A 12169-nucleotide genomic window follows, 5' to 3' on the forward strand; every position below is an offset into this window, starting at 1 on the left:
GTACCTACAGAACACTTTCCTGTTCCTGGATATTCTGCTGTTAGTTCTGCTCTTCATGAATAATTCAGGTGTTGAGTGGTGAGTTGGACCGCAGCGTGGTGCCGACTGTTCACGGGTCAGTGTGAGGAGAAGAGTGTCGGACCATCAGCATGATGTCACTGTTGGCAGCAAAACTTCATGTGAGCGGATTGAACCAACTGGACTGAGGTTCTGATAGAATCAAAGATTTTCACAGCTTTCATCAGAACAAACAACTGTTGACAATAATCTCTGGTGTGAAAGTTCTGGTTTGGTCCAATATGCTCTAGTGTTACCGTCCTCAGACTGTAGAACTTTAGATGGTAGACCTGCTGTCACCGGACTCTTGATGAACTTGTTGGACTGAATGTCAATCAAACGTCTGTCAGGATGTCAGAGTCAGGATCGGATCGACAGCTGACAGTCTGACCCGTCACAGCAGAGTGTGTTTGGTCACATGTGAGAGGACAGCAGACTTCAACCTGCTGTGTTTGAACAGTCAGAACTTCTGTTTGTGTCATCAAGTCCAAACACACAGAGCTCCTCCTGTTCTGTCCCGCTCAGTTTGAGTCACAACTAAAGTCAGCGAGATTCTGTTGAGTCTTTATGATTTCACGCAAGTTATCAACATCAGTGTCGTCGTCGTCACCTGGTCGTCTCCAGATTGAGGCGTCAGCTGTTCAGGACTGTTCGTCAGGTTCTGAACGGTCCAGCTGATGAATGTGAGTTTCTGAGGATGAGGAGGAGTTTATTCTTCTTCTTCATGCTTTGAGCTGTAACGCGATCAATGAGCTGCAGTCAGACGGTCTGTAACAGGATCACAGCTACATCCTGTGTCCGATCAATACCAGAACACACAAGATCTCAAAGTCCGTCCACACTCCCTGCTTCAGTCCTCGGGTTGAACCCTGACAGGAAATAAAGTCCAGAACAGCAACCACAGGACCCAGAGAGCCCTGCTGGACCCGTCCAGTCAGAGAGCTTCTCTGCTCACATGAAGACGTCGAGCAGCTCAGAGGTGACGCTGCTGACCAATCAGCTCCATGATGAAGATGATGTTGAAACTTTATGTTCCAGTTTCACTCTGTGACATCACATCTGGTTCGGTTTGGACACAAGAACATCCCGTCCATCTTCTGAGACCTAGTTCTGTCTCACAGACACGTCTTGTTAAAACCATCCAGCGGTTTCACTCTGCCAGATGTTGGAACACGGTGGTGAACAGTGGTCTCTGGCTCAGCTTTGATTCCACCATCATCACCTTCACCTGCTCACAGCTGCAGCTCATGAACACGTGGAGGCGGCGTGACGCAGGCTGTCCGTGTCACGTTATTGTTGCTGATCGCCTGAAGGACGGAGGCGAATCCGTGCAGCAGCCTTTTGGCTGCGTCCTGCTGCTGCCTGTTTCTGAGACGGGCTGGTTAATATTTGTGAAAGATGAAGCAGCGGACGGCGTCTCTGGTTGCACTTGAGGTCATTGTGACATGACATGTGATCTGTGTGTCTGAGGACGGATCACATTCTGATAATCTGTCCTTTCTTCTGTGTGACACACCGGAGCCCTGCTGCGCCCCCTGCAGGCTGCAGCCGGCACTACACCCACCATGCTGTTCACTTCCTGCTGGAGCTCAGCATGTCTGTCCTGAGGGCGGAGCTACAGGCCGCACCCTCCATCAGTCCTGCTGCGCCTGATTGGACGAAGCCGCGTCCTCTTACATCGTGAAAATACTTCAGTAAGATCTGTCGAGTCGTCACGGACGCACATGATGTAATGATTACAGTTTATTTCGATTGCTAAGACGCATTGGTCGAAACTGAAGCGACATGTTCAAAACTCTTAACACAGTCTGCATTTTTTTGTCAGGCTGAATCCTGCTTCGTCCACGTATACCAATTCATGTGGAATTGGTCTGGCCTCCATCTCCATGACCGTCTGAAAAAAAGGAAATTCATGGTTTTACAGCACAACAAACATATGTCCACTTGGTTACTCATTGAACAAACATCTTACCTGAACATATTGATAACGGAGTTGTTTGACACGTTCTCCATTCCCTTCGAAAGGTACTTTGTACAGTTGCTTCATCCGAACTTTATTCTTCTCAAGCACTCTGCTAATTGTTGTAGTGCTGACGATGGTCACATTGGCAAAGGTTGCGTTGTCTTCCAGCACTCTGTCCCAGTTTCCCTCAACTTGATGGCATTGTTTGCGATGACCATACCAACAAGAGCGGTTTCTTGGACATCTGTGAAAATTTGGCCTCTCCTGGCTGCTCTTCTCTCTCTACCATCTTCACCCGCTGCTCTTTGATCCATACTTGCACAGGAAAAAGAATCAGAAGCCACTCCTTTTATATATGCTTTCTAATGAGGCCAAACGCAGATCACCTGAATCAGTTTTCAGCTGAAAACTACCATCAGCTGTTTGGAATTGCATCTTCGTTTTATTTATTTTTATTGTCAATATTTTGATATAATTTTCAATAGATTTCAATGTGGCTGCAGCAGAAATTCCCAGTGTTTTTTCCCCTATCATTCTGTTTTGAGTGTGTTTTTAACTGTTTTGAACAAAGTGTGTTAGCATTTGAAAAATGTGCTGTTAAAGCATAGTGTTTTGCAGGTGTGAACTAGTGAATGAGAAAAGACTTCATCCATTTCGGTGACTGTGGTCACTGAATGCACGTCGTCTGAAAGCAATGAAAAATGAGACACAGTTTAGCCCACATGCATTTCTGTTTTGCAGACTGTGCTAAGAGTTTTGAACATGTCGCTTCAATTTCGACCAATGCATCTTAGCAATCGAAAAAAACTGTAAAGTAGCAGAGCTCCCAGAATGCATCACTGCTTCCTCTGCAGAGCAGTAAGTGTGGAGAAGAAGACTCAAGGAGTCGAGGACACAAGGAGAGGAGGAGACGTGGAGACAGAGCTGTTAAACCAAACATTTATGAACCTATGAAAGTTTTGACTCCTGCTGTTTCTGTCCTCGTGTCTGCAGCCTCAGCGAATGCCAACCTGCAGCAGCACCGGTCCGAAGGCGTCCACAGGAAGCCGTCCCCGGTGTCCAGCCACGTCCCCCAGCCCGACTACCCGCAGGGGGACGAGGACGATGACCTCATCAAACCCAGAAAACTCATCAATCCTGTCAAAGCCTCAAAGAGTCACCAAGAACTTCACAGAGAGTTGATGACCAGCTGCAAACGGTACTGAGGGTGTGTGTGTGTGTGTGTGTGTGTGTGTGTGTGTATTAATCATGATATTTTCAGCTGTATCAGCTGTGAGACTTTCAGTCACATCAACACGTTTTCATTCTTTCTTCATATTAAATGATAAAAGTGACGTCAGCAGCTGATGGAGGAGCTGCTCACACAGCACCCTCTGCTGGAGGACACACACACACACACACACACACACACGTGCACACACACACACACACACACACACACACACGTGCACACCCACACACTCACACACACACACACACATGCACACACACACACTGTGTCTATTGATCTTTGGTGTACGAGAGTTGAGACAGACCTGGTTCTGAGCTCGTCCACAGCTTCAGAGGTTAAATGAGGTAAATAGAAACAGAACAGATGTAAAGAACACATTTGTATAAATAATGTGACACGAGTCCAGAAAAGATCCCACACCGGTGCTGTTCTGTTGGTCCGGTCACTTGTCCTGATGAGCGCGTTCTCTTAAGAAGCTGCTCTCTCATCGATTTCTTTTAGTTCAGATTAGATTTCCAGCAGCTAAATCTGAAACTAGTGCAGAACGTGTTGTTGTGTATTCAATATGATGATTGACACACTTTATGGACTTTGGTCCGGACCGCTCTGAGACACGATGGATCCAATCTGCTGTTTGTACACTGACATATTCTAGCAGTGGGGGAACACGGGAGTAAACTTATTTTCAATACTGACCGTTCTAACTATTTCTTTATCCATCACATCACATTATATCACATTACATTACATGTACATTTATATTACATCACATTATATCACATTATATCACATTACATTACATGTACATTTATATTACATCACATTATATCACATTATATCACATTACATTACATGTACATTTATATTACATCACATAACATCACATTACATCACATTATATCACATTACACTACATGTACATTTATATTACATTACATTACATCACATTTATATTACATCACATTACATCACATTATATCACATTACATCACATTATATCACATTACATTACATGTACATTTATATTACATTACATTACATCACATTTATATTACATCACATTACATCACATTATATCACATCACATCACATCACATTTATATTACATTACATTACATTTATGTTACATTACATTACATTACATTACATGTACATTTATATTACATTACATCACATCACATTTATATTACATTATATTACATCACATTTATATTACATTACATCACATTACATCACATTATATCACATTACATTACATCACATTATATTACATCACATCACATTTATGTTACATTACATTACATTACATCACATCACATTTATATTACATTACATTACATCACATTATATCACAATACATCACATCACATTTATATTACATTACATCACATCACATTTATATTACATTACATTACATCACATTATATCACATTACATCACTTCACATTTATATTACATTACATCGCATTACATCACATTATATTACATTACATTACATCACATTTATATTACATTACATCACATCACATTTATATTACATTACATCACATTTATATTACATTACATTACATTGCATTACATCACATTATATCACATTACATTACATGTACATTTATATTACATTACATCACATCACATCACATCACATTTATAACACATTACATCACATCACATTTATATTACATCACATTACATCACATTACATCACATTATATCACATTACATCACATCACATTTATATCACATTTATATTACATTACATCACATTACATCACATTTATAACACATTACATCACATCACATTTATATTACATCACATTACATCACATTACATCACATTATATCACATTACATCACATCACATCACATCACATTTATATTACATTACATTACATGTATGTTACATTACATTACATTACATGTACATTTATATTACATTACATCACATCACATTTATGTTACATTATATTACATCACATTTATATTACATCACATCACATTTATGTTACATTACATTACATTACATCACATCACATTTATATTACATTACATTACATCACATTATATCACAATACATCACATCACATTTATATTACATTACATTACATCACATTATATCACATTACATCACATCACATTTATATTACATTACATCACATCACATTTATATTACATTACATCACATTTATATTACATCACAACACATTTATATTACATTACATCACATTACATCACATCACATTTATATGACATTACATCACATTACATCACATTACATGTACATTTACATTACATTACATTACATCACATTTATATTACATTACATTACATCACATTTATATTACATTACATTACATCACATTATATCACATTACATCACTTCACATTTATATTACATTACATCGCATTACATCACATTATATTACATTACATTACATCACATTTATATTACATTACATCACATCACATTTATATTACATTACATCACATTTATATTACATTACATTACATTGCATTACATCACATTATATCACATTACATTACATGTACATTTATATTACATTACATCACATCACATCACATTTATAACACATTACATCACATCACATTTATATTACATCACATTACATCACATTACATCACATTATATCACATTACATCACATCACATTTATATCACATTTATATTACATTACATCACATTACATCACATTTATAACACATTACATCACATCACATTTATATTACATCACATTACATCACATTACATCACATTATATCACATTACATCACATCACATCACATCACATTTATATTACATGACATTACATTTATGTTACATTACATTACATTACATGTACATTATATTACATTACATCACATCACATTTATATTACATTATATTACATCACATTTATATTACATTACATCACATTACATCACATTATATCACATTACATTACATCACATTTATATTACATCACATCACATTTATGTTACATTACATCACATCACATTATATTAAATTACATTACATCACATTATATCACAATACATCACATCACATTTATATTACATTACATCACATCACATTTATATTACATTACATCACATTTATATTACATCACATCACATTTATATTACATTACATCGCATTACATCACATTATATTACATTACATCACATCACATTTATATTACATTACATCACATTTATATTACATTACATTACATCGCATTACATCACATTATATCACATTACATTACATGTACATTTATATAACATTACATTACATCACATCACATCACATTATAACACATTACATCACATCACATTTATATTACATTACATCACATCACATTTATATTACATTACATCACATTTATATTACATTACATCACATCACATTTATATTACATTACATTACATCACATTTATATTACATTACATCACATTTATATACAATGCATTACATTACATCACATTTATATTACATTACATTACATCGCATTACATCACATTATATCACATTACATTACATGTACATTTATATTACATTACATTATATCACATCACATCACATTATATCACATTACATCACATCACATTTATATTACATTACATCACATCACATTTATATTACATTACATCACATTTATATTACATTACATCACATCACATTTATATTACATTACATTACATCACATCACATTTATATTACAATACATCACATTTATATTACATTACGTCACATCACATTATATTACATTACATTACATCACATTTATATACATTACATTACATCACATTTATATACATTACATTACATCACATTACATCACATTACATTACATGTACATTTATATTACATTACATCACATCACATTTATATTACATTACATCACATCACATTTATATTACATTACATCACATTTATATACATTACATTACATCACATTACATCACATTATATTACATTACATGTACATTTATATTACATTACATCACATTTATATTACATTACATCACATTTATATACAATACATTACATCACATCACATCACATTTATATTACATTACATTACATCACATTATATCACATTACATTACATCACATTATATCACATCACATTACATCACATTATATCACATTACATTACATGTACATTTATATTACATTACATTACATCACATTTACATTACATTACATCACATCACATTTATATTACATTACATCACATCACATTTATATGACATTACATCACATTACATCACATTACATGTACATTTACATTACATTACATTACATCACATTTATATTACATTACATTACATCACATGACATTTATATCACATTACATTACATTACATCACATTTATATTACATTACATCACATCACATTACATTACATTACATCACATTTATATTACATTACATCACATTTATATTACATTACATCACATTTATATCACATTACATTACATTACATCACATTTATATTACATTACATCACATCACATCACATTTACATTACATTACATTACATCACATTTATATTACATTACATTACATCACATCACATTATATCACATTACATTACATTACATCACATCACATTACATTACATTACATCACATTTATATTACATTACATCACATCACATTTATATTACATTACATCACATCACATTTATATTACATTACATTACATCACATTTAGATACATTACATTACATCACATTTATATACATTACATTACATCACATTTATATACAATACATTACATCACATTACATCACATTACATTACATGTACATTTATATTACATAACATCACATCACATTTATATTACATTACATCACATCACATTTATATTACATTACATCACATTTATATACATTTATATACATTACATGACATCACATCACAAATGTACATTATATTACATTACATGTACAATTATATTACATTACATCACATTTATATTACATTACATCACATTTATATACAATACATTACATTACATCACATTATATTACATTACATTACATCGCATTACATCACATTATATCACATTACATTACATGTACATTTATATTACATTACATTATATCACATCACATCATATTTATATCACATTACATCACATCACATTTATATTACATTACATCACATTTATATTACATTACATCACATCACATTTATATTACATTACATTACATCACATCACATTATATTACAATACATCACATTTATATTACATTACATCACATCACATTTATATTACATTACATTACATCACATCACATTTATATTACATTACATTACATCACATCACATTTATATTACATTACATTACATCACATTTATATACATTACATTACATCACATTTATATACATTACATTACATCACATTACATCACCTTACATTACATGTACATTTATATTACATTACATCACATCACATTTATATTACATTACATCACATCACATTTATATTACATTACATTACATTTATATACATTACATTACATCACATTACATCACATTATATCACATTACATGTACATTTATATTACATTACATCACATTTATATTACATTACATCACATTTATATACAATACATTACATCACATCACATCACATTTATATTACATTACATTACATCACATTATATCACATCACATTACATCACATTATATCACATTACATTACATGTACATTTATATTACATTACATTACATCACATCACATTTATATCACATTACATTACATTACATCACATTATATCACATAACATTACATGTACATTTATATTACATTACATCACATTTATATTACATAACATTACATCACATGACATTTATATCACATTACATTACATTACATCACATTTATATTACATAACATTACATCACATGACATTTATATCACATTACATTACATTACATCACATTATATCACATAACATTACATGTACATTTATATTACATTACATTACATCACATTACATCACATTTATATTACATTACATTACATTACATCACATTTATATTACATTGCATCACATTTATATTACATTTTGCATTTACATCTCATTACACTGAGGACATTTAGCAGATGCTTTTGTCTGAAGCGACTTAATAAAGACATTTGACACAAGAGAGAAAGCACGACATCGCCATTGATGGAGTAACAGAATATATAGAAACAACTGTCAAGCCGTCATCTGAGGATCATAACTGCTGTTTATCAAAGATTCTTTAAGTCATAAGTGCTGTGATAGATTGAAGTGCAACGATACAAACATACAAGTGCATATATTTTTTGGGGGTTGGAGAGAGTCATCCTCTGCGAGATCGTGGTGAAGTCTGAACAGAGAGTCTGGAGTCTTTTTCTGAAGAGAGAGTGACTCTGCTGTCCTGACGTTGGTTCCACCACTGAGGCTCCAGAACAGAGAAGAGTTGTGACTTCTCTGAGCAGCTTTGTTTTCTCTCAGCGATGCCGGTACCAGTGCAGTGCTCTTGCTGGGGCGTGTAGTCTGACCAGTGTTTGGAGGTAGACGGGTGCAGTTCTGTTGACGGCCTTGAAGACCAGCACCATCATCTGGAATCGGATGTGGGCCACAACAGGAAGCCAGTGGAGGTCACGTAGGAGGCGGGTCACATGGGAGAATTTGGGAAGGCGCGCTGCAGCATTCTGGATACACTGCAGTGGTTTAGTCGTGGAGGCTGAGAGTCCAGCCAAGAGGGAGTTGCAGTAGTCCAGGCGGGAGATGACCAGCGCTTGGACCAGGAGCTGTGTTGAGTCTTTTGTGAGGAAAGTCCAGATCCTGCAGATGTTGTAGAGAGCAAATCTGCAGGATCGGGCCACAGAAGTGATGTTGGGGGTGCAGGACAGTCCGTCATCAAGGATTACGCCCAGATTCCTCGCCGTCGATGAAGGCGATACCGTGACGTCCTGGACAGTGACTGACAGGTCCATGTGAGGGCAGTCTGTCCCCGGGATGAAGAGGAGTTCAGGTTTACTCAGGTTGAGTTTGAGGTGATGAGCAGCTGTCCAAGCAGAGATGATGCAGACATTCAGAGATGAGCGTCACAACGTGGCTGTTGGAGGAGGATGAGGGGAAAGAGAGGAACAGTTGGTGTCGTCAGCAGAACAGCAGTCAGAGAATCCATGTGATGTGACTGCAGAGCCTCGTGATCTAGTGTACAGTGGAAACAGAACCGGTCCTGATACTGAGCCTTCAGGGACACCAGTTTCCAGAAAGCAGGGTTTGGAAAAGGAGCCGTTCCATGTGACCTGATAGGTGAGATTTGTCAGGTATGATGTGAACCAGGTTAAAGCTGAGTCAGTGATGTTCAGTCAGAGTGGAGAGGAGGATTTGGTGGTTGACTGTCGAACACAGAAGATAAGTCGAGGAGAACGAGGACTGACGAGTGGGTCTGCAGCAAAGGTTCAACATGTGCATAACATTTCCTCCACATCTCCACATAACTTGATCCCTAACTATTCACACACACAATATTAAAATATTGATCAATACCCGAGATCTATCACTATCAGTAACCATATGGGAGAATTCACAGCTGCATTAACATCTGTCCTGAGTGACCACCTGTGATGTGATGTCACTTTCTGCTCTGTATGAAACAAACCCGTCCATCACTGAGACACACAGACTCCATGTTTCTACTCAAAGACAGAAAGAAGTTCATGTAGAACATTTGCTGAATTTACAAGACGGTCCAAATAATGCAGAATGAGTCAGAGACAGAGTTTCACAGAGTTTATAAAGTGTCTCCAACTCAACAACTCACTAAACTGACACATTTGTTAAGGGAGTCTGGGGACTTTCTCCACGGGGACAAAGAAGTAGCCTATATTGTTACTGTTTAGTGTCTTTGTAACATGTGACATGTTTAGATCAATAACATGTTTCTTCTGTCATAAATGGAGTGTAAATGGTGAAATCAGTGTAAACAGTGTGTTCAAACAGCTGATCAATGTTGGCAGGTAAGACTTTAGCACTTTAGACACAGAAGCAGACAGGCTGGTACAGACATGCTGCCACAAACTGACACTTTTTACAAGGACAACTTCAGCTTCTCATTTAATGCTGAACTTATTTCTTCTTCTTCTTCTTCTTCTTTTTCTTCTGTTTGTGTGTGTGTGTGTGTGGGTGGGTGGGTGGGTGGGTGTGTGTGTGTGTGTGTGTCCAGGGGCGGGGCCAGTGTGGAGGTGAAGCCGGAGCTGCAGAGAGTTCTGGAGTCCAGGAAGAGAGATCAGCTGATCAAACAGAGGAAACAGGAAGAGGAAGCTCACAGGAAGATCTCTCCTCTGGAGGCCGAGCTGCTCAAGAGACACAGGAAGCTGGACGAGGTCTCACACACACACACACAGTGTTTATTGATCTTTGGTGTACGAGAGTTGAGACAGACCTGGTTCTGAGCTCGTCCACAGACATCATCACAATCATGGCGTCTTCCTGTCGTCATGGCATTGTGACTTGTGTCTCCTGTGTCTCTTGTGTTGCAGCTGGACAGACAACAGGAGAAGGAGCAGGAGGACAACCTGAGAGCTCCAGAGTTCGTCAAGGTGAAGGAGAATCTGAGACGGACGTCTATTCACAGTAGAGATGAGAAGGAGGTGTAAAGACAGCTGCTGTCCCCCAGGAGACAGACAACTGACAAGAAGACTGTCCACAGGTTCACAGGACACACTGAGGACACACTGAGGACACTGAAGACACACTGAGGACACACTGAGGACACTGAAGACACACTGAGGACACACTGAGGGTACACTGAGGACACTGAAGACACACTGAGGACACACTGAGGACACTGAAGACACACTGAGGACACTGAGGACACACTGAGGACACTGAAGACACACTGAGGACACTGAAGACACA

The 12169-nt window shown here is 36.5% G+C and overlaps 1 protein-coding gene across 3 annotated transcripts in view; it reads left to right on the forward strand.

Moving 5' to 3' along the window:
* Positions 1-12117, forward strand: part of LOC115582599 (protein FAM107B) — a 25627-nt gene extending 13510 nt beyond the window's left edge. For all 3 annotated transcript variants that reach the window (XM_030418640.1, XM_030418639.1, XM_030418637.1), the window contains 3 exons: positions 3014-3218; positions 11475-11634; positions 11791-12117. In XM_030418640.1, coding sequence (XP_030274500.1) covers positions 3014-3218; positions 11475-11634; positions 11791-11907 — 482 coding nt within the window. In that variant the 3' untranslated portion in view covers positions 11908-12117. The remainder of the gene's footprint in view (positions 1-3013; positions 3219-11474; positions 11635-11790) is intronic.
* The last annotated feature ends 52 nt before the right edge of the window (positions 12118-12169 follow it).

The sequence above is a fragment of the Sparus aurata genome, chromosome 6, assembly GCF_900880675.1.
Source record: "Sparus aurata chromosome 6, fSpaAur1.1, whole genome shotgun sequence".
NCBI lineage: Eukaryota > Metazoa > Chordata > Actinopteri > Spariformes > Sparidae > Sparus > Sparus aurata.